The sequence below is a fragment of the Melanerpes formicivorus genome, unplaced genomic scaffold (assembly GCF_026170545.1).
Source record: "Melanerpes formicivorus ecotype bairdi unplaced genomic scaffold, bMelFor1.0.p_v2 SCAF_35, whole genome shotgun sequence".
Classification (NCBI taxonomy): domain Eukaryota; kingdom Metazoa; phylum Chordata; class Aves; order Piciformes; family Picidae; genus Melanerpes; species Melanerpes formicivorus.
In genome coordinates, this window is record NW_027142387.1 from 1,358,213 (window position 1) to 1,386,009 (window position 27,797).

At 45.8% G+C, this 27,797-nt stretch overlaps 2 protein-coding genes across 2 annotated transcripts in view; one reads left to right on the top strand and one right to left on the bottom strand.

Annotated features, from left to right (window-relative positions):
* Positions 1–19,246, top strand: part of CNTNAP2 (contactin associated protein 2) — a 1,101,400-nt gene extending 1,082,154 nt beyond the window's left edge. The window contains exons 23-24 of the mRNA XM_068156823.1: positions 6,675–6,746; positions 7,624–19,246. Of these exons, the coding sequence (XP_068012924.1) occupies positions 6,675–6,746; positions 7,624–7,823 (272 nt within the window). The 3' untranslated portion in view covers positions 7,824–19,246. The remainder of the gene's footprint in view (positions 1–6,674; positions 6,747–7,623) is intronic.
* Positions 19,247–23,686: 4,440 nt separating this feature from the next.
* On the bottom strand, positions 23,687–27,739 carry MRPL32 (mitochondrial ribosomal protein L32). Its single transcript, XM_068156828.1, has 3 exons — positions 27,395–27,739; positions 26,929–27,110; positions 23,687–25,464 (listed from the first exon to the last, which is right to left on the bottom strand). The coding sequence occupies exons 1-3, from the start codon at positions 27,717–27,719 to the stop codon at positions 25,210–25,212; spliced, it is 762 nt and encodes a 253-aa protein (XP_068012929.1). The 5' UTR covers positions 27,720–27,739; the 3' UTR covers positions 23,687–25,209.
* Positions 27,740–27,797: the final 58 nt, after the last annotated feature.

The window sequence follows — 27,797 nt, forward strand, 5'->3', positions numbered from 1 at the left end:
CTCCACTAAAATTTTAGGCGGTAGTGATTGATTTTTATGAACAAGGCAGCTAGGATTTTGTGGCTGGGTAAGTGTGGGGTTGGGTTTTTTTAAACTTGGAAGTGTTGTATGTTAAAAGTAATTTCAACTGAATTTCCAGTTTGATGTTAAGCAGTCCTCCCTCAGAATCTGCTCTCGAATACCTAGGAAAGCAGGAGCAGGTGGAGTTTGCCCCCTTTCTCCATTTCCAGTTTGGACAAGGAGGGAAAGAATAGAGATAGTAATTTGAAACTAACAAAATCCAGGAACTTTCAGTGCAAAATTTGCCAGGTAGCATTTGACATACTGCTTCAGATTTTTCTCTTCTGGTTCTGAATTGCTGTGGTTTGCTTATCATGGGAACTCTTCACAGAGCCCCACTCAGCAGGACAGCAGTGGGATGAGCAGGAAATGGTGACTGGAATGTACAGGCTGTGATCACAGAATGCCAGGATGGAAGGCACTCTGAGGATCATCTTGTCCAACCTTTTAATGATCCATAGATTCACAGCATGGCTTGGGCCAGAGGGACCTTAAAGATCACCCAGTTCCAACCCCCTGCCATGGGCTGGGACACCTTCCACTAGATCAGGCTGCTCAGGGCCTCATCCAGCCTGGCCTTAAACACTTCCAGAGAGGGGATATCCATGACCTTCCTAGGCAACCTGTTCCAGTGTGTCTCCACCCTCACTCTAAAGAATTTCTAATACCCAGTCTAAATCTGCCTTTCTCAGGCTTTAATCCATTGCCCCTCATCCTACTATTACAAGTCCTTGTAAAATGTCCCTCCCCAGCATTCTTGTTGTCTCCTTCAGGAACTGGAAGGCCACTCTAAGGTCTTCCCAGATCCTTCTGTTCTCCAAGCTGAACAGCTCCTACTCTCGCAGCCTGTCCCTATAGGGGAGGTGCTCCAGCCCTGTGATGCATAGGTTCATAGAATGATGTTCACCTTTGATGTAGGGCTGTCTAATGAAGTTGTTTACTCCTGCTCCATCGTTTCCATGCATATCTTTAGAGTTTCTCCTGCCATCCATTCCCTTCAGGAAGGGGAATGTCACTCTTGGCTGCACATTAGTTTCTACTATCAGGAGCCAAGCAATTTAGTTTCTCTACTTAGAGTCTGCAATAAGGAGTGCTCTGTAATTTCAAACCATAGCTGCAGTTTCACCTGACCAGCTGAGCTGACCTAATTTGAAGAAATGAGCCAGAGAACTTGCTTTTGCTTCCCTCTGTGTTACGGCACTGTGGAGAAACAGCTGAGTATGTTCATGTGGATCTACTTTCTCAAAGTACTAAGGTGTCAGTGAGTGTTTGCTCCCTGCAAGCTCAGCTCTTGGGTGCCTGGCTACAAAACAGAATGAGGAAGGAGTTATAATTCACATCTCATCTTTTATTTTCTTCTCTCACTCTTCTGCTTTTAATCAGTATCTTGATTGTGTGAGGTTTTATACCTTGTGATCAACAAATCCGTTGTTTTGGTTGCCTTTCTAATTAATATTTATATGAAAACCTGACTGGACTTCATAATGAATCAAAATTGTGGATATAGAATCATACAATCATTAACTATCAACCCAACACCACCATGCCCACTAAACCATGTCCCAAAATGCCATGTCTGCACATTTCTGGAAGGCAGAAAGGTCACAGCAGCCTTGCAACATGTTAATTCTAGGCTGAGCAAACTCAGTTTCCAGGATTTAAATGGTTTCATCCATTGTTTGTTGGTGACCTCTGATCACTCCCTCCCTTTGTTCTTTGGAGCAAATCTAACAAGTCTCCTCATTTTAACTACAACTCACCCACTCAGTAAAAAGCTTAGTGACAAAAACCTTGCTTCCAAAGGCTTGCATAGGACACTTGTGGTAGGTCAGTGCAAAACAAGATTTGCCTTCTACTTTGTGCTTCTCAATACTGCTCTCTAGCTGAACTCTCCCTGGTTGGCTTTGGTTTTCCCCTCCCTGTACCAAACAGGCTCATTTCTCTGCCCACACCCACTTCCTGGACCACATTTCAACTTTAACAGGGACATTTTGCATTTTAATTGTGTGAATTTGTAAAAGGCTTTTATGTGGGATCCATTGTAAAAACTCTGGGAGAGGCAGATGCAAAATCACACCTACTATAATGAAGCAAAATTACCATTCATTCTGCTACATCCACAGCATCTGTCATCTTTAACAACTAATTATGGTCTGTTTATCCAGTCTCATCTCCCCTTCCCATTCACTCAGTGCTGCTGAATTGCAGCTGGCTCTGGTAATAACCATGATGAGTGTGCTGGATGGTGGTAGGTCTACTACTGCATTTTTGTGGTCATCCAAAGTTCCAGATGTCATTAAAATTATGGCCAAAATGTGGATTTTGCCTGCAGACAATCTTTAATTACCCTTTTAGGTGCTGAAAAGTTCATTTAACCCCATTTAAAGGGAGTGGGTAGATGAGAGGAGAGCAGTAGGTGTTGTCTACCTCAGCTTCAGCATCTTGATGCTGTCTCCCACAACAATCTCACAGGTAAGCTTAGGAAGTGTAGGTTAGATGAGTGGGCAGTGAGGTGGATTAGGAACTGGCTGAAGGACAGAGCTCAAAGGGTTGTGATCAGCTGTGTAGGGTCTAATTGGATGCCTGTAGCTAGTGGTGTTCCCCCAGGGAACACCCAGGGTCAGAACTGGGTCCAGTCTGGTTCAACAACATCAATGCCCAGAATGAAAGGATGGACTGTACACACAGCAAGTTTGTTGATGGTACCAAACTGGGAGGAGTGACTGACACATCAGCCTGTGCTGCCTTCCAGCAAAACCTGGACAGGCTGGAGAGATATGTGGAGGGAAACCTATGATCATAGAATCACAGAATGGCTTAGCTTGGAAGGGATCTCAGAGATCATCTACTCCAACCTCCCTGCCATGGGCAGGGATGCCTCTCAGCTAGACTTGTTTGCTCATGCCCTCGTCCACCCTGGCCTTGAACACCTCCAGGGAGGGGGCATCCACAGCCTCTCTGGGCAGCCTGTTCCAGAGTCCCACCACCCTTGTACTGAAGAACTTCTTCCTAAGATCTAGTCCAAGACTACTATCCCTGAGCTTAAAACCACTCCCCCTCATCCTATTGCTAGGCATCCTTATGAAAAGTCTCTCTCCATCCTTCCTGTAGGATCGTTTCTGGTAGTGGAAGGCAGCAGTAAGGTCCCACCAGATTCTTCTCCAGGCTGAACAACTCCAGCTCCCTGAGCCTGTCCTCATAGCAGAGGTGCTCCAGCCCTTAGATCATCCTTGTGGCCCTCCTCTGGGCTCACTCCAACAGCTCTGTGTCCTTCTTATGATGGGGACACCAGAACTGGATCAATATTCAAGGTGGGGTCTCACAAGAGCAGAGTAAAGGGAAAGAATCATCTCTCTTGACCTGCTGGCCACACTTTATGTAGCTCAGGACTCAGCTGCCTTCTGGGCTGTATGAGTACGCTGCTGCCTCAGGCTGAGCTTCTCATCAATCAACATCCCCAAGTCTTTTTCTTCAGGGCTAGTCTCAGCCTACTCTGCACCCAGCCTGTATTTGTGCCTGGGATTGGCCTGACCCAGATGCAGGAGCTTGCACTTTGACTTCCTGAACCTCATGCAGTATGGTGACTAGTGGAAGCAACTGTGGACAGAGGCAGTCCTAGCAGCAGCTCTCAGACAAAATCAAGGCTGTAGTTTTGCATCATGCTTCATGTTCTTCATAACCTGTCATGTACTTCAGTGGCTGTTGAACATAATGAGCCACAGTCTTCCATCTGCTAGGAATCCATTGTAGCATAGCTGTTGTGGTATGGCAGCTGGGGAGCAAACATACTGCCGTCAACAGCAGCTTACCTCTTTCTTGATGCTTCACTTATGCTTTGGTCCTTGAAACAACCTTTTAAAAGAATATAAAATAGACTCTTCAATTGTAATGGGAGACTACAACCATTGCTGATTTTAAGATTTCTGATGTGGGAACATAGGAGAGCAACTCCAAACCAAGTGGGAAGTGGCAGGACTTGCTTGTGGTGCTGCTTTATTGGCCAGGGGCCTTCATATGGTTGTGAAAGGCAGAGGGCAATTCCATGCAGTTTGGTAAGCTGAGGCCTTTCTACATCATGTTGATTTTAGAATTTTTCTTGGTGTGCAGAGAGGACAGGTGCAAAGTTAGGAGTTATTTTCCCACTGACAGCCCTTTCCTCTCATAGAATAGTTTGGGTTGGAAGGGAACCTGCAGATCATCTAGTTCCAAGCCCCCTCCCATAGGCAGGGACACCTTCCCCTAGACCGGCTTGTTCAAGGCCTTATTCAACCTGGCCTTGAACACCTCCAGGGAAGGGGCATCCATGACACCCCTGGGAAACTTGTTTCAGTGTCTCACTACCCTTAATTTAAGCTTTGCATGGATACTATTACAGACTCTCTGCAAAAAAAACCAAAACAACAAGGTGTAAGAAACATTCATGGTCCTGCAAAGCAAGATCCTTTGGAGCAAAACCTACTGATACAGAACCAGGTATTTGTCTTTCACATTTTTTAGCCTGGTTTGTGTCAGAGAGGTGCAGAAATGCTGTTTTCAGAAGCCAGAGCACAAACAAATGTCCAAGGCAGAAGTGCTGCTGGCAAAAACTGCTGGCCAGGTCCCTTCCACTGAGCTATAAGAAGCACTCTCTTGTTTGTCCCACAGGCCACCAGCCAAAAAAGTAGCTGCTCAACACACAGCTGCTTTGCCTCTCCCCCAGAGTAGGTACACAGAAGGCTACTCTAGCCCCAAACTTCTTTTCAGGCCACGTGGCGAGTGGAGGCTATTCATTCTTCTGTGCAGCTGCCTCACAGTACAAAAGGACCTTTATTATGGGTTTCACTCCATGCAAGCAGAGAGCCAGTTGAGTCCCCTTAGCCAGCTTTTGGGCACAGTGAATACATCACTGGTCTGGAAAGGCAACTGATTACTTTAATACATTATCACAGAATCATGGGTTGGAAGGGACCTTAAAGATCATCTAGTTCTAACCCCCCTGCCATGGGCAGGGACACCTCTTACTAGACCAGCTTGCTCAAAGCCTTATCCAACCTGGCTTTGAATACTTCCAGGCTTGGAGCCTTCCCAACTTCTCTGGGCAACCTGTTCTAGTGCCTCACCCCTCTCATGGGGAAGAATTTCTTCCTAATGTCTCATCTAAATCCAGCTTCTTCCAGTTTGCAGCCATCACCCCTTGTCCTGTCACTCCATGCCTTTGTCAAAAGTCCCTTCCTATCACTACTGTATCCCCCTTCAAATACTGGAAAGATGTGGCTTCAAGCAAGGAACATACAGCTGGGTTTTAAATGCTGGCCTAACAAGTATCTCATAGCCTTGATTATTTCACTGTCTCCCATTAAGTGCTTTTTACATTTTCTGTATTTCAAAATCAATGCCCTAGTCCTGTGGCAGTGAAGGGAATGATGCAACCACTCACCTAGCTCCCTAGGCTTACTTAGTCACTGAAAGACCTATTTGTTATGTCTGACTACAAAGAAAATGTTGATAATAGGTTTAACTGATGAAACTGTGGTGTTTTCTGGAAGATAAAATCAAGACTGACACCCAAATTCTACTTTAAATCTCTGCTGATTCCTTCATTCAGCCCCAATACAAGGAGTTTCTTTTTAGTTGGGTGCAGATGAGTGCTAGTATATCTGCCTGTGTTTCCTCTCCTCATTGGTCTGCTGAAGACTCACCTCTCCTACAGGCTTTCTGGCCTGCCATGCCTCAACTCCTCCAACACATAGTCTTGCATCTCTAAACACCTTAGAGATACTGAAAAGAGGCAGATGTGGTGCTGAGGGACATGGTTTAGCAGCAGACTTTGCAGAGCTAGGTAATGATTGGACTTGATGATCTGGAAGGTCTTTTCTAACCACAATGATTCTGTGATTCTGTCTCAGTTCCAAAGCACCTCCAGCAGTGGCTAAACTGTCACATTGAGCTTTCTCCTAGACTAGCAAAGCTTCTGGCATGTGTTCCTTTGGGTCGCTGCTCAATGGCAATGACCAACAGAACATGCAGCCCCTCGCTTGCCTTGGACTGTACAGCAGCAAAAAGGTTGGAATCACAGAAACACAGAATGTTTTGAGCTGGAAGGGACCTTAAAAGTTCCAACTCCCTGCCATGGGCAGAGCACACCTCCTGCTAGATCAGATTGCTCTGGGCCCCATGCAGCCTACCTTTGATCCCTTCCAGAGATGGCTGGTTTTCTTCCAAAGAGCTCGCAGTTGTACCCAGTGCTGGTCACAAGACCCTGGTCACTTAGGAAGCCTTTCATGGATAGCAGATAGCAGTGACAGAGGCAAAAATCTCCATAATAACACTGTGTATGATCACACACGTTTGAAATCCAGGGGTTTGTTTGGGGGACTGAATTGATGTCAGTGTGACAAAATGCTCTCCTGTGTCAATGGTGGTGCCTGCCAAGAGGACTTCTTATATTTTAATTCTAGGAGGAAGCAAGAAGTTCTGAGGGATTAGTTAATAATGAAAGATTAATTTTCTCTTCTTTAGACAAGTATCTAGGGACCACAACTGTCTTGAAATCCTCTCTGAGGATGTTGTAAGCAAACTGCTGCATGAAGTTTCACTGCTCTGACCACCTGAATCTTTTCATTCCCTGTTTACAGCCAGCGCTGATTTCCCGTACAATGGTCAAGCTATAGGAGATGGAGTCAACAGAAACTCTGCCATTATTGGAGGTAGGAAAACTGCCTTCTCAGATACTTTGCAGTATGACTGTGGTGATTGAATTGCTGTTAATAACATGTTCAAGTGATTTGCTAGGAGCTGATCGTGGGAAAACTGTACTTGAACAAAGTTAGAGAGAAATCTGTGTACGTCCATTGGGGCCCACTGTCCTAGTGAGGTAGGTTGGTCTCACTATGTTTGTCCCTCAGATTCAGTGGGAACCAAATCAAAATACTGAGATTAAGCATAGAAGCATAGAATCACAGAATGGTAGACGTTGGAGGGGACCTCTGGAGATCATCAAGTCCAAGTCCCTTGCCAAAGCAGGATCACCTAGGAGGGCAGGTAACAGAATCACTGTCATGTCACCCCCAAACAGACCTTTGCAATTGAGGATAGGTCTGATGATAAAGCTGTTGCATCTTTATGTAAAACCAGTGCCTAGTGGGTGGAGTGAGACAACAGGCAGCCAAGCCAGTTTTGAAGGACATGTTGAGAGGCTATGGTAAATCTATATGGCTATTGCCTGGGAAATACACATCAGTAACTCCACCCTCAAAGAGCTGCCCAAGCTGTGAAACAACACCACATCCCCACGTCTGAGAGAGCTCAGCACCCTCTGCCTCACAGTCAGCAAAGCTCACCTCTCTAAGTAGATAGTAATGTTGAAGTTCACCTATTGGATGAAAGTCCCTAGCAGACTCCATTCAGTGACATTTTGCATGCCACAAAAACTATACATTAATATTAGAATAGTGGAAATCAAGCAGATGTGGTGATGTCTAACTGCCCAGATAGCTTTGACTCAGCTGTGGGATTGTTTCATCGTTTCAAAGTCCATAGGAGTTCTCCTTGCTAGTGGCATCTTTTCTTTCCTCCTTTGTGCAGGTGTCATCGCAGTGGTCATCTTCACCATCCTCTGCACCTTGGTGTTCCTGATTCGCTACATGTTCCGTCACAAGGGAACCTACCACACCAACGAGGCCAAAGGGGCAGAGTCAGCCGAGAGCGCCGATGCCGCCATCATGAACAATGACCCCAATTTCACGGAGACCATCGACGAGAGCAAGAAGGAATGGCTTATCTAAGCCCACAGGGATGGGGCCTGGGGTGGGATATGAGCTGGGCCAGGGTGGGGCTGGGCTGACTCTTGCAGTGGGGAAAGAACACTCTGCATCGGACACTTGAGCACACGTACGGTAAAAAGATCAGCACAACGGGAGGAGCAAGGGACAGGAAAACACCATCGAGACTGGAGGAAAAAAAATATCTCAAGCATTGAAAAAAAAACACTTTTTAATATTTACTTACAGCAGTTTGCCCCTTCCATATCCCAGCAACAAACTACAACAAAGAGCAGTTTTGCAGCTTGAGCTTTGGTTAAGATTTTCAGTAATAGCTGTCCATTTCTGTGTGTGTTTAGAGGTGTTCTGGATACCTGTGACAAGACACTGGGCTGGTTTTTTACATTTTTTAAAAGCTACTTATAATGTGGGTAATTGTGTCCTGAGAACAGGGGCTGACCTTTCATCCCAGACTTGTGTTCCTTTATGGCTGGCCACTTCTCTACAGGCTGTCCTCAGCCTTGACCATATCTCCATTCATTTTGGTGGCACTGAAGTGGGGACTCAGGATTGGGGGTGGGACAGGAGGGTGAGGATTAATGCAAATCTTACTCACCAGTTTTTCAGTGTGTCATCAGCCCATGCCAACCCTGGCAGGATCCATCTTCTTGACCTGGGCACTTTGTGGATTGTGTACAATTCTCATCAGCAATGTAGAAATACTGTCATTACTGCTACTACCAGAGAGGAAAGCACAGGAAGCTTTGGAGGTTTTTATCATTATTAGTAGTATTTTTATTAGTCTCTGTGGGGGGGATGATGCTGTGAGAGTTTGTAGTCCTGGTCTGTTCCTGTGTCTTTGGCTATGGCACTGGTAACCTGAGGCACTCAGCTCTGCCTGTGGCATTCTGAGCAACCCGGTCTAGCAGGAGGTGTCCTGCTCATGGCAGGGGGTTGGAAGCAGATGATCCTTATGGTCCCTTCCAACCCAAACCATCCTAGGATTTTATGATTCTATGATTTTAGCATATACTGTACTTAGGCATAAGCATCATAGTAGGGAATTAGAGCCAGACTTTGCTTCTGTTTCTTTTTTAGTAGGCTATTGCAGAAATATTATTACAGCTCTAGTCAATGTGTTTGAACCCATGGGCTTCACTTTTGCCCCAACTCTAGCATATCAATTTCTTCTTCAAGCCCCTTTTTTTCAGTCCCTTTGCAAGGAAAGGCTTTGCTGGCAGCATTCCCGCAGGCAGGAGGTGAGGTGAGGGGGGCTGGGAAACTATGCCCAGGGAGCACACAAGGAACACACAGTGCACAGTGGAGAGTTACTTCTCAATGCACAGGTTTAGCTGAACTATTTTTCTGGGTTTGTGAGGCATTTTTAATAAGAGCAAGGCCAATGCCAAGTGCAGCCTTACATCCCACGTCCCCTTTCAGACCAGGGAAGTCACAGGTTCACGCAAAAAGCAGGCAGGCAGCCTGTAGGGAAGGCAAAAGGACAACCTGGTGGAGTCGCCGTCACTGGAGGTGTTCAGGAGGAGACTTGACAGGGTGCTTGGTTACATGGGTTAGTTGATTAGGTGGTGTTGGGTGATAGGTTGGACGCCATGATCTTGAAGGTCTCTTCCAACCCGGTTTATTCTATTCTATTCTATTCTATTCTATTCTATTCTATTCTATTCTATTCTATTCTATTCTATTCTATTCTAATATCCTTTGATGGCAATAACAGAGCTTAGCTTTCTCTTTGTTGAGGAGGGTGGCCCTCCAGTGGTCTGATTTGAGAGGAATTTAAGGCCTTCATGAGCAGGTTTTGCAGTGGAATAGGATGAAGGAATGAATGTACTGTAGGGTATTTGCTACAAGCTAAAAGAAACAATACTGAGAATTTCCCATTAAAGGTATTTATGTTTGTCCCCGATTTGCTGTGTTTAGCATGCACAGATTTAATCCAGTTTTCTGTACAGGAAAGATTCAGTTTTTCACCCAAGTCTGCAATCTGCTACCCTGAGCAGTACTGGCATCTTTTGTTTCCTTATCTTTTTGGTTGCATCTATCATTGATCGAGTATATGATTTAAAATGGGACAGAAAAATAATCATGGAGGGAGAAGCAAATATTGGAGTCTTACACCAGACAAGAAATTTTAAAGCACAATTTGTCATCCAGACAGGGCCAGATAGGACTGTAGCCTAAAGTCCTCTTCTGGATTCATTGAACACAGATATCAGACCAAACCAAGCTCACTGATTTCTTCTGGTTATGGATTTGGAATTAGCATCCAAAAACGTTGCCAAAAAAAAAAGACTGATTCTCAGGTTGCATTATGTGGCAGAGGGGTTCAGGTAGGGATAAAAATTACCCCTGTCACTCTCATGCTCTGCAGTCTTTTGCTTTGCCTCCAGTATGAACCTCTCCCTCTCTTGTGTTTAATCAAGTGGATGAGTCTTTATGCTTGGTTAATGGTGGGTGTAAGATAAGTGTTCACCCCCTGGAGACTGTCAGCGTGGGATGGATTTAGCCCTCACCACTAATACATAGTAAACACAGATGGCTTTGTAGGAATGCAAAGACATTCTTCTGTCTGTTGCTAGTTTATGTTTCACTTGATTTTAATGGTATTTTAATCCACTCTGAAAAACTCCCTTGCCTGCAACTTCAAGTTCACCACGAGAAGTGACTGTAGCATCATTTGCTTGGACTGGGATCGGCTCCGCAGCGAAACGTTCCTTAACAATCTGAACTTCATCTTCCACAACCCTGCAAACCAGAAGTGCTGGAAAATGACCTCTAACCATTGCACAAGCAATAGTTGTAAAGTAGAGTTTTAAATCTGAAAAAGCAGGTTATACATATCAGAAATCAAGCTGCAAGCATCTGCAGCTCTCCACTGACCGGACAGTGTGGACCTCTTCATGTGAAGTTCATTAGTGCTGTGTTATAACATTGGTAACCTTCAATCTTGTCAATACTTTGTGGTGCAGTCACTTTCATAACTCTACAAACTCTTTTAATAATTATAATTCTTGTTTCTTCTTAAACTGGACTTTAGACATGGTCTTGTGGACTAGCAGCTAGTCTCTTTATAGGGAGGTTCTCCTCCCCTTCTACTCTGCCCTAGGAAGGCCACACCTGGAATATTGTGTCCAGTTTTGGGTTCCTTGGAGTCCAGTGAAGGGGACTGGAGCACCTCTCTGAAAAGAGGCTGAGAGACTTGGGGTTATCCAGCTTGGAGAAGGGAAGACAGAGAGGACATCTTCTCAATGCTCATCAATAAATAAAGGGTAGGGGGCAAGAGTATGGGGCCAGACTCTTTTCTATGATGCCCAGTGACAGGACAAGGGCAGTGGGCACAAACTTGAAAACAGGAGGTTCCACCTAAACATGAGGAAAAACTTCTTTGCTCTGAGAGAGCTGGAGCCCTGGAGCAGGCTGCCCGGAGAGGTTGTGGAGTCTCCTGCTCTGGAGAGATTCTAAACCCACATGGACAATTGTGATCCTGGGCAACCTGCTGTGGATGACTCTGCTTTAGCAGGGGGGTTGGACTAGATGATATCCAGAGGTCTCTTCCAACCCCACCATGCTGGGATTCTGTGATTTGTCGACTGCAGGTGAGTTCCTGCCAGTCTGCTTTGTAGTTTGTCTTTGAGAACAGCTCAATGAGCACAGACAGTGCTCACCCAGCAGCAAAGCAGGAGCAGGCTCAGAGAAGCAGTTTGTGTATTTTGCTAGCACCGTATCTCTTCTGAGGACTTCTTCCCCTATGAGCTCTATTATTGAAGGTTGAAACAACATCCATAGCATACCTCACCCACTCTTATTGGTGCCAAAACTCCATGTTATTTAACAGGTACTATCCCTGTGCCTGTAGTTGGACAATCTGTTGGGAGTGCAGAGTAGCCCCCCCCTCTTTTTATAAAGCTCTCTACAGTCCCCAAAGAACATTAATCAGTCTTTTAGGACCTCTTTTTAGCTTTTGAACTGTGCAGGAAAATGTAGCTTCTTTTACTGGTTGGAGAAACAAAATGCCCCAGTTGTGTTTATAAGAGACAAAACTGGTACCAGCAATGGAGAAAGCAAGACTGGACTAGAGACTGGTGCTCTAGGTGTTAATGAAATAATGTAAGCAGTATTTCAGATCCTCATTCACAGCACATGCAGACCACCAGGTAATGACTTGTGAAGCTCCAAAGAGCCAAACCAGTGGAAAACTAATTTTGATGTCAGCCCAGCCTCCAGAGGAAACCTGGAACTCAGTCTGCCAGTTTTGAATCATGTCTTTCACACCTGCATATTCCATTTTTACTGATAGAATATTCAGATGCATTAAATGGAACTGCTAGAGTGGGTGCAGAGGAGGCCATGAAAATGGTCAGAGGGCTGAAGGCTGGAGCACCTCTGCTATGATGACAGGCTGAGAGTTGGAGTCATTCTGCCTGGAAAGGAGGAGGCTCCAGGGAGACCTAGCAGCCTCACAGTATTTAAAAGGTCTACAGGAGAGCTGGAGAGGGGCTTTTGATGAGAGCACAGTGACAGGATGATGTGTAACAGCTTCAGACTGGAAGAAGCTCTGTTTAGGTGAGAGGTGAGGAAGAAATTCTTCCCCGTGAGAGAGGTGAGGCACTGGAACAGGTTGCCCTGAGAAGCTGTGTAAGCTCCAAGCCTGGAAGTGTTCAAAGGCAGGCTGGATGGAACCTTGAGCTACTGGTCTAGAAGGAGGTGTCCCTGCCCATGGTAGGGAGTTGGAACAAGATGACCTTTAAGGTCCCTTCCAACCCAAACCATTCTATGATTCTATGCTTAAATAAGAATCTGTATCTTTAATTGGAGCCTTTCTGCTGGGTATTTTATGTCTTAAACATTACCAGCATCTTTTACATCTCTTAGAGCAGTTGCCACCTCAAAGCTATGGCAGCATTTTAGTATCATGACCTAAGAAGCTTGATGAAAGTATGGTCATCATCAATATTTCAGTAAGACTGCCAAAGCAGTGGTGTATATGTACAAGCTGATTGTAGTGGCAAGAATTCAGTTTAAGATCCTAGCAAGTAATTACATTTTAATTAAAACAATGCCCTTTAGTGGCACCTCATTTCCAGGCTATCTGTTGAAGTATAGCGCTATCTTAGTTTGAGAAGGAATAAGCTCTTAACAGGCTTTCTCCCTTGAAGAATTACATTGCAGCAAGCATGCTGATCCTGAAAGGGTGTCATTTGTGAGAAGCAGAACCTAAATTATGGTAATCAGGTTTCCCTACCTAGGGAAACAAAAACCCTGCCCTCTAAAAGCCACAGCACATAAACTAGAATGAAAGAGGGACAGGTATGAAGACCCACTGTCTTCTGTGAGTGTCTTTCCTTTTAATTCAAGTTCTGTTAATGGTTTAGTGCCAGCCTTGGCAGAGTTACAGAATGGTCAGATTCAGTATTATTAAAAGTCTTTTCCAACCAAAATGATTCTGTGATTCTATAATGAAGAAGAAAGAAATGCTAAACAGTGTTATTAATGCTAACAGTGTTCCCTCATGCTTTCTACATTCTGATCTCTGTCAGTATTATTTTGCCTTCTCTAGTGACCAGGAAAGCAGTTTGGAAAGGCCTTTTGAGACTGCACAGTACATGAAGAAAGGACTTCAGGACACAGTTGTACGTAGGAAGAGAAGGTGCTAAAACCAGAGAGGCTTTACTGTAGTGCAAGCATGTTGGTGCATCAGGCAGGCCCGATTACCTGCTACAGAGAAGAATCTCAGGCAGTGAGGTGGGCTGAGAGTTTGAGAGTGGGCCTTGGGTAGAAGTGAAATGACTGCTTTTCAGAGGTTTTCTCCATTCTTATCACTTTGCACATAGCAGCAGGCAGTCTGCCATCAGCTCTGTTCACGTTTATTGCTGCAGGCTGAGATGGTATTGCTGACTTCACAAGAGTTACACATCACACACTGGTTGAGTGTGGGTGGTTTGCCTTCCTTTCCTATCATAGCTCTGGCCTTAACCTTGATGAAGATGAGCCTTGTACTGAAGTAGTCCAGATAAAAACATGCCCAGCTCAACAGACTTGTGTCTGCCCCTTTAAATGAACAACCTTATCAGGCTTTAAAAAGCTTTTCTGATGTGGAGCATTTTATAAAAGCCCTATGTTAAGCGTGCCTGAATGGAGAGTGTGAAATCTTCAGGTGCAGAAGCATCAGTGCAACAACCACCCCAGTCAGAGGGGCTCTGCTTGTCCCAACCTGTTGCTCTGTCTACTGCGTGAATTGCCTTACCCAGCAACCCAAAGCCCTGTCCCTGTCCAAGACCTCAACTTTGCAGAATATAATAGTGGCAAAGTCGTCTTGTGATGCCTTCTGACTTTGTTCTTCAGCAGTGGTTGTTGCAACCTCTAGAAGGAGAGTCACGCTTACTACAGGAGTATTTTCCCTTTATATAGGAAAGCTTTAGAACAAAGAGATGGCAAAGGTTCAAGTTGAAAGACCTTCTGATGCTTGCACTCTGTGACACATAGAGAACCTTTCCTTCTTGCTGTCACCACTTGTGTCTCCCTGCAGCTGGAAGTGTGTGGATGAGCACGTGTCCCTCTGCAATCCTAAGGCTGTTTGGGGTGTGATGTCTACAACTTTAGGGTAATTGCTGCTGTAGTGTGGGTGGATAAGATACCAAACTTGCTTTGAATCCGTGAGTCTGTGGTGCTAGCAACATCACTCTTGAAATTAAGTGCAATTTTGGAGATAAGCTCAGCCTTTGCCCCATCTGAGGCACACAGAGTGCCTCAAATGAGAGCAGACTTGGGCCTGATTACCAAAAAAACAAACATTTATTTGCCCATCCTAAGCACAGTTCTTTTAATACTCTATTAACTCATGTATAAGCAGAGTTCTTCTTGAAGCACTATGTTCAAAACCCTGAATAAGGTGGTCAATTTGTGGCTTCTTTACAAAAGAAGTGTTTTTAACAGGTCACTTCCTACTAAAAAAAAAAGGAAAGTTAGGTGTCAACAGGCCCTTTCACACGGTAAATATTTCTTGTGATTTACTTTCTGTTTTCAAAACACCATTTGAGAAAAGCCCAGCCTGTATTCCAGGTGATACAAAGCACGATCAGAGCTGCTTCTGTGGAAAGGGGGTAAGATGCACTTTGCAAATACACACAAGTAACTGATGACATCTCATTCCTTCCAATAATGTCAGCTTGTGCTCCCACTGCAGTTTCTTCCTTAACGGGAAAACATCTGGAGGAAACAACGAACGTAAGAGCACATACCCTTTGTTTTGCTGCAGACTAAAGTGCTTGCTTGCTATGTAACACGGGCAGCAAATGGCAATTTCCTCAGATTTCAGAGTATTAATTCTGTCCTCTCCCAGGACTGGAGGTGGACTCTCGCCATATTAATGATTAGAATGTAGAGAGATTTCTACTGATCATATTAAACAGCTGGCATTCTGAATTCTAGCAAAGGGCTGCTCTAAGAAGCCCTGATTTATTGAAAACTCACGTCAAGGTGGGTACATAACATCTGACAAATAAGAAAACTGGAATGGCACTAGAGCAGAAACCATTACATGGCGCATTTGGCATGCTGAACAATAAGCTATACTGGAAATACTTTCTTCTTTCCTTCCCATTAGGGATTGGAGGTAGGTGGAGTGCTGCAACAAACTAAATATCGCCAAGTGTGCAGTGCCTTTTCGCCCAAAATCTTTGAGCTTCTCCCATCCATCACACACTTTAAAACTGGCTGTTGCAAAAACACAGCTGAAGAGTGAAACTTAAGCAAGTTGCTTTAGGCTGCTGCTGAGAGCAGAGAATGACAAGTCCCAAGCTCTTCTGCCTGCAAGTCTCTTATTGCTTAGAAGATGATTCTTAGATATGTTGCTGCCTGGCCCTGGCCCTTTTCTCCCATCTTACAGAATCACAGAATGACCCAGGTTGGAAGGGACCTTGACTGACCTTCTTGTTGAACCTTTTGTGGGCAAGGGAGCCTACATGAAGTTATCTAGCATCCTGTCTAGCCATGGGGTTTTTTCCCGACTGACTCAATTTGCAGAGCAGTAGGCTATCAACAGGCTCTTGTTGAAGATGGACTTAAAGAGTCAATGGAGCAAGTCCACAAACATGTTGAATGAGCCAGAAAGCAGTAATTGCAGATGTCTCATGTCAAGTGGAAGCAGGCTTCATCTGGAAATTTTCCAGCCTAAGAGCTCTCCTAGGAGAGCTGTTAGTCACGGCTTTGGTTAGCAACAGAGCAGCCAGCCAAGTCTATGTGTTGTTTCTTTTTAAACCCACGTGGAGGAATGGAATATAAATAAGCTTGGCTGAGTAAAGACAAGGTAGCCATCCCCTATATACTAATGTTTGTTCTCTAACCTGCACATCTTCATGCCTGTGGTTGACCTTGGCAGTCAATAAATCATTCACAAGATGGCGCAACAGTCCTGTTGTCTATAAAATCTCTGCTGGGTAGATGTTCAAAAGTAAACCAATGGTTCTCCATCATAAAGCACCAGACTTGGCATCAGCAGCTAGTTGTAATTTATTTGTGTTATAAAAACAAGGTCTACCTGCAGAGGTTTCTTGTGGGATTTGCATTAATGAGACCTTTATCCCTGAACATAAACTACTGTAAAAGGATGAGGCAGCAAGCAGAAATCCCCTTTGCTGCATACCCTGAAACACAACACCAAGTCCCTTTGGTTAACACAGTTCCTGGTCCAGGAGTAAGATCTTTGTACTGATGTCAGGTCTCCTCCTTTTCAAACTCTCTACTCACCATTTCAAGGCCAGCTTGGAAAGAAACTGGCTGCCAGTTCTGGGGTATCTTTTTTCCTTTTCTCCCTCTACATTAGAAATGCTCCCTCTCACTGCTAATTCATCACCTTCTATCATCATCTTTAAACTCCTTCCCAGCAATGCCTGCTACTCTGACCAAGGTGAAGCCTCTCACCCTTCTAAAGTGTGGCTGTTGTAGTGGGCAATCTGTGAGCTGCAGAAGTCCTCTCATCTGATACACTGGCAACTGGATTTTATCTGTTATGGTCCTCAGTGGCTAAAAGTGAAAGTCTGGTTTCTGCCAGATCCAGCATTATTGTCCAGCCTGTTGGCATTTGTTCCAAAATCACAGCACTGTCTGGCAAAGGGAGCCTGAAAGCAAGACAGCTGCACCTGATTCCTTTAAGCACACACTTTTCTTTCTTTACCTGGTTCAAATTTCCCCTAGGGGCATCAAGACCAAAACACCAGTTTCTATTCTAGTCTAGCAAAACACCAGTTTCTATTTTCCTTTGGGCTACAAGATGTCAGAGTTAACCCTCAGCCATCCCCTTCCTTTGTGACTTCGTGGCACCTGGTAGTCTCCAAAGGAGGACCAAAAATTAGTGACACTGTAAAACCCTCTGGAGGTTTTAGTCTCTTGGAGTTTTAAAGATCCATCTTAACAGGGGCATCAAGTCAGCACTCCTGCAGATTTCAGTTATTAGCACATCCAAGAAAGTCCTCAAGATGGGTTGTAAAGGAATTTTGTTTTCATTAGATTAGCATCTCAGAGAGGGAAGAGAAATGCTTCTCTGTTTGGAGTACCTGAGATGATATATTCACCCCATTGCAACTCTTCTATTGTGTCTATCATTTGAAGCTCCAGCGGTGTAGGATATGGGATCAGCCACTTGAATAAAGAAGGCCGAGGCATCGTTTGGTTCCCATTAACTCTCTGAGGCATAGGGTTTACCACAAACCTCTTCTGCATGGTCAGCCTCATTCACACACTGGTAAGAAGGATCTTTTCTTTTGCTTTGCTCTTCAGTGGATCAAAACCTATCAGTGGGCTGGGCAGGTGTCACAGAAAACATCTTCAGTCCCTGTATTGAGCAGCCTGAATCCATGGAGTTCCTCTGACGCACCACCATGATTTGGCACAACACTCCTGATAGGCTGCAGCTCCTCGGCAACCTTGCTACCCCATCTGACCAGTGCCAAGAAACAAGCCTGCTGGAAATGGTTTCTACTGACTGAATGTACTGACTAATATGGGTGCCACCCCTACCTGAGAGTGCTTAATTTCACAGGGATTCCAGAGATCCCTCCCCACTACAAGAGTGCTTTGGATGTGCTCAGCCTGAAGCTTCTTACTGACATATATAAATAGAGATATAGAGAAAAAAAAGATAGATATTTTTATGGAGATGTTTTATAAGTGGCCTTTACTTTGTGCATGGTAACTATCGCCAAACTCTCGGTATTTAGGAGCTACAAAGTGGCTGGTTCCGCGGTTTAGGAAGCAACCAGCTGCCTCTGCTGCAAGGGGGACTTTGGGGTATGGGCTTGGATTTTGGTTTTTTTTTATTCAGCTATAATTTGCATGGATTAGATTTGGGTTTTGTCTTGGTTTTTCTTTTTTTTTGCTGTTGTTGTTGTTTTCTTTCCTCATTGGTTCTCTGGCAGGGACATATTGGGCTCAAGCAGGAACTCCTTTCTTAGTCCTTGTGAGATGGATTGAAGCCATCGGTGCTACACAACACTTCAGAAGCACCTGCCTTGCACAGCCTGTGATGTAGTTCAGTGTGAGGGCCTCAAAACACAGTTTCTGAAGCAAGCTGTTGTGCTTTTCATAGTTCAGTGAGGTGCTCCCACTTGTCTAGCTTTGCTTGGCAAGATAGCCAGATAGCGACAGCTGGGCCACAGCAATCGCCTTGGGAGCAGGAAAAGGGGTCAGCAGAGACCAGGACACGAATGAGGGTTTGGAAGTAGATTCATGAACACTGCAGTAGCAAAAGGCTGTCAAAATTGCTACTGGGGCAGGCCATTTTACTTCCTTTTTTCTTTTACTCCTTGTTTTTGTGTGTGCCACATCAAAGTAATGCATCTCTAGCAGCCAGCCAGCTCTCCAGAACCTGGGCTCTTGGTTAGAGGCAGAACTGCTGTTGTGCTTTCTTACCGATCTGCTGTGGAGTGGTCTGTGCCCGGGAAAGGACAAAGCAAAGTGAGTCCAGCCTCTCACCTCTCCCCTCCCAACCCAGGCTGAAAGCCAATCCCAGGGTTATGTGCCTACAAAGCTGGCCCAATTTTCCTGGTGGGGTGAACCAAGACCTTATCTGTTTGCAGTTATTCTAGTCCACAGGTTTCTTTCTTGAGCACAATTTTCCCGTGGGAAGCATAACCAGGATACGATGGTTTAGCCTATTTAAACAAAAATGTGTATATTAAACCAACAAAACAAAACAAAACTGAAAGTATATCTGAAAAAATCTGAAAGTATAGTGTATCTGAGATTCCTCTGTTAGAGACATTTAGTCTACAGATTTATGGCTACATTTGCTATGTTATGCTTGAATAAACATATAATTCATTGAAATACACAAGACTGCTAAAAAATTATCTCTTTAAGGAGAATAAACTGTTTGTAAATTTATAAAGAGTATAATCTGTTAGGCCTTATTTGAAGTATGTACTGTGGTTTGGTAAAAGTACAACATTAAAAGAGCCTTGCCAGATGAGGACTGGGCTTCTCTTTTTGCACTGTGTGCATGGACAGCTCCTTCTGAATATGTGACATCTTAGACTCATTGAACTGTTGAGGTGGGAGAGACCTGTGAGATCATCAAGTCCAAATGCTCACCTAGAGCTCAAAGTCCTGCCACTACTACCACTAAACCACATCCCTCAGCACCACATCCATGCATCTTTTAAATACCTCCAGGGATGGTGACTCCACCACCTCTCTGGGCAGCCTGTTCCAGTGCCCAATAAACCTCTGTGTGAAGAATTTCCAACCTGAACCTCCCTTGACACAACTTGAGGGCATTTCCTCTTGTCCTGTCACTTGTTGCAGCTGAGAAGAGACTGACCCTGCCCACTCCAGCCTCCTTTGATGTAGTTGTCGGCAGTGATGAGGACTTCCCTCAACCTCCTCCAGACTAAACAACCCCAGGTCCCTCAGCTGTTCCTCATAAAACCTGTATTAAGGCCCTTTACTGGCTCAGTTGCTCTATGGACCTGCTCCAGCACCTCAATGGCTTTCTTATAGTGAGAAGCCCAAAACTGAACCCCAGACTCAAGGTGTGGCCTCATCAGTGACAAGTGAGTACATGGGGACAATGACGTCCCTGCTCTTACTGGTCACAATATTGCTGATCCAGGCCAGGATGTTGTTGGCTTACTTGGCCACCTGGACATAGAAGAGTTGTCAGAGGGGAAGAAGGGCAGCCAAGTACATTTACACTAACAGAGCTTACTTTCAGACACTCCGGGTTCCTTTTCAGCCCGCTGTTGGAGATGCATACATCAATGACTATGACTCATACAAAGGCTGGGAAATCCTTGATTTGACCAGCTAATAATGGATTTCATGCAGCACCACTGTGCTTGAGCCAAATTAGGTAAGATACTGAAGCAGCCAAGGGAAAGAGGTCCCACCACAGCCAAGTTTCTTTGCCCTCTCCCAGGCACAGGCTTTTCTGCCTGTAGTGACCAAGGCAAGTCAGCAGCTGTGAGCTGTGAGATGAGCAGTTTAAAGTTTGTTTGGCTGTTTCTACAGCACATTTCAAGTATAAAAAGCCCAAGATAGTAGAGCAGAGTCACCTTCGGTGTCCCTTCTGATCATGCAAGCAACTGGAATACTGAGGCTGCCTGCACTGACATGTACTTTGTGACCAAATGCTGTGTCTAGGCAGCCCAGAGGGGTCACCTAGCCTGCAAGTGGCTACACACAAAGTGCTGCTAAAAGACAACGACTCCAAAAATGGCTTCAGTTGCCTCCAAGTGCTCACACATCACAGTGCCTGTCCTGTGTGGAAGGAGCAGCTCCATGTGCCTGGCAGGACCAGCACCATGGGGCTCAGGGGGGCCCATGTCATCCCAGATGGGATCGAGGTGGGCCTGATCTGCAAAGGTCTAGGTGATGATGCTGACTCCTTTGGTGGCTGACAGGGCACCTGGCCAGGCTGTGGCATCAGGCACTGCCTGTGCCAGTATTTACCAAGGTTTCTTGGATTGTATCCTCAAGCTGACAGCAAACATGGCCATGTACAAGGATGAGGATGGTATCGAGCTGCAAGGCCTGCAGTCTGTGGGTGGGTAGGGCCCTGCAATATGGGCGGGCTGGGAGGGAAAGGCATTGCCCATAGCAGTGGGGTGAGGCTCTAGGACCTGCTTTGCAGTGCCCAAGCTGAGTGGAAACCCAGCTCTGTTTTGACCATGCACTCCCCTGTCAGCACACATGGGTGACTGGATGGCTGTGACCTGCTCTTTACTCCCCCTTCTCCTCTGAACAGCTGACAGATGGGTGTGAGACGTGGGAATAGTGAAACAAAGCCGACAGCTTCACTGAGACAAAGGAACATGGAAAGCAAGAGGGAGAATGGATTTGGGATTTAACTTGAACTGGCAGAGAGAAAGGAAAATGGCACTTTTAAACACTATAATTAACTATCCTTACTGAAGCTTTCTTTCAGCTGCCAAATTTGCATCTATCCTCCCATATTGAGTCACATTTTGGTTATTAACTTGTGACAAGGTCATCCACTTGAAAAGGATTTCTGAGCAAGGCAATGAAGTAATTAATCTCTCTGTTAGAGAACTTGCTTAGCTAATAACAGTTCTTAATATTTTAAGACAATTTCTGCCTACTTAGAACATATGGAATATGTGTGAATAAGTAGTAGGAAAAAACCTTACCCCCCTCAAGGAAAGTGGTGAGATAATTAAAGAACTTTTCATACACTGATATAATATTAAAAGCCAAATTAGCTACCAAATGTGGCTTTCTGCTGGCTATGAGAAAAATCAGTGCATAAATTAGTCAAAAGGTATTGCAGCCAGATACGCTGCACAGCAAGTGAATCAAAACCATGCTGGTCATCATGGAGCCAGCAATGTGCCACCCTTGTGGCCAAGAGGGCCATACACACACAAAAAAAAAATGTAGGAGGAAGGTTCTGGGAAAATTGGGCAGTACAAAGTGTAAGCTGTTGTTTTACAAAAGGTGTCCAACACTTAGTGTTTCCTTAAAATTTCAAAGAGGGAGAATGAGTGATTTGGTTGGCAAATCAGATGACAGGGCAAAGCTGTGCACATACTGGCACAGGGGTAAAGCTGCACAAGGAAGTTCACCATAGAATCATAGAATCAATAAGGTTGGAAAAGACCTTAAAGATCATCAGGTCCAACCTGTCACCCAACATCTCATGACTACTAAACCATGGCACCAAGTGCCACACCTAATACCCTCTTGAACACCTCCAGGGACAATGACTCCACCACCTCCCTGGGTAACACATTCCAATGGCTTACAACTCTCTCTGTGAAGAGCTTTCTCCTCACCTCCAGCCTAAACCTCCCCTGGTGCAGCTTGAGACTGGGTCCTCTTGTTCTGGTGCTGCTTGCCTGGGAGAAGAGACCAACCCCCTCCTGGCTACAACCTCCATTCAGGTAGATGTAGACAGCAATAAGGTCACCCCTGAGCCTCCTCTTCCCCAGGCTAAACAACCCCAGCTCCCTCAGCCTCTCCTCATAGGGCTTGTGCTCAAGGCCTCTCCCCAGCCTTGTTGCCCTTCTCTGGACATGTTCAAGAGTCTCAATGTCCTTCCTAAACTGAGGAGCCCAGAACTGGACACAGGACTCAAGTTGTAATAGAAATGTCTAACTATTTAGGCACTGTAGCAAGAATTACCTTGTGAAGGGAGATCAGGGAAGCAGAGCATCAAGCAGTCCATGGAAAATGAGAGCTGCCGACTCCCGCTCCAGGAACTAGACTGAAAGTTGAAGCCTAACCTGTCAGACATTGCTGGTCTGTTTCACTGGTGGAAGACCTGTGCTGCACTTAAGAGCTTAAATGGAAATATCTCCACTCCAGCATGGGAGCCCAGGGTGAGTAACGACCCTCAGGCCCCGCTGCGGCCCCCGCCGCGGCCTGTTGCACTCCCCTGGCTCACGGCCAGGAGCCAATAGCCTGAGTGGAGCTGCTGCCGGGGGGGGGAAAGGGAGGGGCTGCTCCGACGTTCTGCCATGGTTTCCGATGTTCTCCGAAGCTCTCCGATGGTCTCAGATGCCCCGCGGCGGTCTCCCCCGGTATCTGATGTCCCCTGACGCCCTCTGGCGGTCACAAATGTTCCCGACGCTCACCAAGGGACTCCCGCCGCTGCAGTGGGCTGCCAGCAGCAGATACCAACTGCTCTCCGCGTCCCTTCCCCGGGGCTCAGGACGCAGGAGATGCCCGATGCCCTTCATGAAGGGCGGTCCGAGGGGTAGCACGGCAGGGATCAGCTGCGGCTAAGCGGACGGGCGAGTTCTGAGGACCCGCCTGGTACCACTCAAGGTACTCCATGACCTTCCCAAAAACAGAGAGGTCAGAGAGAGGTCTGTAGTTCCCGGGGTCCAGCCCTGCTTGTAGATGGGTGTCAGTCTCCAGGCACCTGGGACCTCCCCAGTTAGCCAGGACTGCTGGTAAAGGAGGGAAAGTGGCTTGATGGGCATCTGCCAGCTCTCTCAGTACCCTCGGATGTATGCTTAAACTGTATAAATCTTCAGGCCACAAAAGCAATGCCTTTGCCAGCTGCTCACAGGTTCCCAGTGCATTAAAGGGAAATTCTCAAGGCATTTCTCCTTCTTTTGCCAGGGTTCATAAAATGAAGCCAAGAAAGTGAAATTTTTCTATTCTCTCCTGCTGAAGGAAAAGTCAAACTAAACTCTTCTGACTCTGACTGAAGATTATTTCTTTTTTTGGAGAACGACCTGGTTCTATATGCACTGCATGTGTAAATCTTCAATAGTTGTCATTGGTTCTAATTTTTGTTTTAGTCACCTCTGGATTTGAGTGTGAAGGTTTAGGGCTGGGCTGGCCACTCAACAAATGGCAGAGGTTATGAATTCCTTTGCCTTCCCCAAAGGAAAAGGTCTAGTGGGTTGGAAAAAAAGTAAAACTGCTTTAATGAAAACATTAATAAAATTAAATATATACCAATAGATAGAAACCATTATAAACCAAACCTCCTCAGTTCCCCATGGCAATAACATCTCTGTCACCATCAATGCTGTGGCAGGCACTGGGGAAGTCCCAGACTGGACTTTGTGGTGGATGGGAATCAGATTTAGGAGCTGGAATTTGGAACTGGATTCAAGAACTCATGGATCAGGACTGAAGGCAGGACAAGAGAGAGTCCTCTTCAGAGTCTGGCCACTGAAGAGGAGGCTCCACCCTCAGGATCTCCAGCTTTATATAGAATATTCCATCCAGGGAATGAAATCCTTTGCTGGGGTCAGTTTAGAGTCACCTGGCCTGTTCTCTGCTCCCCTCAGCTGCAGCCTTTTCCTTGCTGCACCCCAAGGTGGCACACAAGACATAGCAGTGCCCTTAGTCTTCACCCCAAGACTTGGTGCTAACTCTCCCCATCAGCATTGTCACTGCCAGCAGCCACTGTCTGTGCAAACCTGCCCTGAGCTGCAGAAAGTGCCTCACTGAGCAGAGGCTGAGCTGGGAAGGCACAGCTCTGAGAGGAGGTAGTGCTGGGCTAGCTCACACCAGGACATTAAGGAACTTCCCCCTGATTCTCAGTGTCCCAGGCTTATTTCTCTACAGAACCTGTGTCAAAAAAGCTATCTATCCATCCGTCTGTATATAAAAAGCAACTAAACCAGAAAAGCATAATTGGTCTGGTGTTCTTCGTGATCTTCCAAGCACACATGACCTCCCAGGTTAATTAATTAACGGCAATGGCTACAAAGAAGCAGCAGTGACTCTGCTTGAATTTACACATTTCCAGTCATTACATTTCAAGTCCTTCACAGAAGGAATCAAGTGCATTTTGAGAAGGAAAAAACCCAAAGCTTTCCACATCCAATTAAGACAGAAAATCAATTTGCATACTGCCAGAAGCAAAAATCCTCCAGACCAGCACAGAAAAAATTACCCAAAAGCAGGGCAATCACCAAGTATCTCAAACAGCAGTGCTATAGACAGATCAGGCAGATTCTGTTAGGCACTGTAGAAATAATTAGGTAACTTTCCTTGTAAATATCCTTTGTATCCAATCAACATTGGTTTGGAACTTCCTCCCCACCCTCCCTTTTTTCACCCCTAGCCATCCAAATGACCAGCAGCCAAAACCAGAGAGCAAATTTCCCTGGGAAACTCAATATATTTTATTGTACAGCTGTGAATGGTTTGCCTTTGTGAAAAACCTGCCAGCTAGAAAACCAGCACCCAGCACACAAACTGTTCACTGCGCTGAACCCAAGGCAGATGTTGACTGCTGTGGTGTAGCACTGAGAAGCACTTCCCACCCACCTGCACAATCATAAGACATGACAATGCAATGCCAGCAGGCTTCCCAAAACCTCCTTGTTTTTCAGTGAACAATGTGAGGAAAACAGTCCTGGAAGTCAGGATCTTTCTTGCTGCAGCCACTGGAAGGTGTTGTTCTAGAGCATCAATTCTGAACAAACCAAGACGGACGCTTCCTGGCCCTTTCAATGATCCGCTTGCTGCCTTCTTTTTCCGTGGGCTTCTCTCCATCATAAAGGACAACAGTCTCTACAGTTGGAGCATTAAATGGTCCTCCTTCCTTTTTACCCATTTCTATCCGTATCAGACGGGTTTCTGCTTTAACCTTTGCATAGCAGTAGCCACACAGGACGTGTTTCTGTTTTAAGTTTCCACACTCGGGACAAGTATCTATGTTCCTCTAAAAAAGACAGAGAAAAACAGGAAATTTTGGAATTTAAGCAACAGCAACATAAGAAACAGGGAACAATCACAAACTACTGCAAAGGTTACATGTGATACCAGAGAAATCCTGACTTCTCAAAATCTATTCTTCTTTGTAAAGTAATGTCCTGCTTTTGCTGGGAGAGAATCACAGGGCACTCATGGGATGCAGGCCATTAGCAGTTCTGAATCAACCAGGACAGCTGACTGGAGTTGACACCAGGTGCATCCCAGACCATAAGCATCACATTCAGTATAAAAGGGGGAGTTTGGTGAGGAAAGGGGTGCAGCCTGCTTGTGCTCCTCCTCTTCCTTACCAAGCTTTCAAGGACTGCCTTCCTTGTTGGTGTGACTGCTGTACCTTTGCTGGGTGAGCATAACTTTATACTTTGTATTGGTATCAGTTTGGCTATGTTATTAAATGTGTTTTCTTTTTAACTTGTGGGTCTTCTTTTCTCAGCTTCTCCTCAGGAAAGAAGGGCAGTCATTGGGTGATAGAGCAACTGCTGTAGTTTAGCCCCAGATATAGGCTAAAGATAGACCAGTAATTTTTCTATCATGTATTTCTGTGGCAAATGCGTACTATTAAAAATAGCTTATGAAGTCAGTATTTAAATCATTAGGCCTCTTGACTTCTGGAAGACTGAAGACCTATCAACTCAATTAGAGGCAAAGAATGTACAGGCCTTTTCCACTAGTGCTGCTTAGCTAAAATTCACATTGAATGTTTTGCACCAGAACTGTTGCTGTTAACTGCAGACCATTGTCACACATCATGACTGTGCCATTCAGAAAGTATTCTGAAGGCTACAATGTTTTATAAGCTTCTTCTATAAATGAACTCCAGAAATATTCTTCAGTCAGTAAGCGCAGGATCCCAGAATGTTAGGCGTTGGAAGGGACATTGAAAGATCTAGTCCAACCCGCTGACAGTGCAGGGCCACCTACAGTAGGTCACACAGGAATACATCTAGCTGCGTTTTGAGTATCTCTAGAGAATGAGACTCCACAACCCCCCTGGGCAGCCTGTTCTAGTGTTCCTTCACCCCCACAGTGAAAGTTTTCCTCATGTTTACATGGAACTTCCTATGCCTCAACTTCCACCTATTGCCCCTTGTACTGTCATTGGGCATCACCAAGAGCCTGGCTCCATCCTCTTGGTACTCACCCTAGTGTGTTTATAAACACTAATAAAGTCACCTCTCAGTTTCCTCTAAGCTAAAGAGCCCCAGCTCCTTCACCCTCTTCTCACAAGGAAGATTTTCTACTCCCTTAATGATTTTTGTGGCTCTGCACTGGACTCTATGCCCGCTCTAATGATTGTCTCACTTATGTAAGTGAGATGACACAAGGTGTAAATCTTAGTCCAGCAGGCTTGTTTGCCATTAAAAACATGACTTTTAGTAAATAAGGTGGCAGGCCCATAAAAGATGGTGGTTACCTTTATTTTGATAAGCTTATCGGGATTTCTTCTCCTGCAGCGGTTCACCTCAATGGTGCGCCTCTTCTTTGGGGCTGCCATCCACAAGATGCTATCGAGGAAGCTGGGCACCTCATTAGATTCTGTAGTGTCGCCTACTGACTCTGGAAGCAAAGCTGGAGCTTGGACAGCTAACGCTGGTCCTGAAGGGAAAAAAAACAAACAAACAAACGAAAAAAAACCAAAACCATAACACCGGAATTCATTGCAGCCAAGCCCCATTCTTGTGTGCAGCCAAGTAAATGTGACACGGACGCTACCGGCATCCCCAAAGCCAGGAGGCGGAGGCGGCCAGCACTGTACCCTTCCCGTTCTCTCGCTGTCCCCTCTGCTGCGCGCTCTCCCACACCAGTTCCCTCACTCTGTCATTCCGAAACCCTTACACCGCCGCTTCCTTCATCCAGGAGTGGAGGAGGCCGGTACCTACCCCAGGGTGGGATCTGGCTCCTAGAGAAACCCAGCAAGAGGCCGTACTCCAGCCGCCCCCAGCAGCGTTGTAGGAGATCGCGAAGTCGCGGCAGCGGGGAGAAAACCAGCACCAGAGCAGCCATCTTCCTACAGAGCCCCTCGGAAGCCTGAAGGGGGGGAAAGACGGTGCGCACTGGGATACGTGGCTGGCGCTGAGCCTTCTGTGAAACCGAGTGCCTCAAGCGCCTCACTGCCTGGCGACGGCAGGGAGCGGGACTACATGTCCCAGCATTCCTGTCACCACCAGGAGGTGGGTGCGTAGCGAGGACTTCATTTCCTAGCATGCCTCACTGCCCACCGTTTCGCCAATCGCGTCTCTCACGGGGCCAGAGCTGCTTCCTGGCATGCTCCGCTCGCCTCGC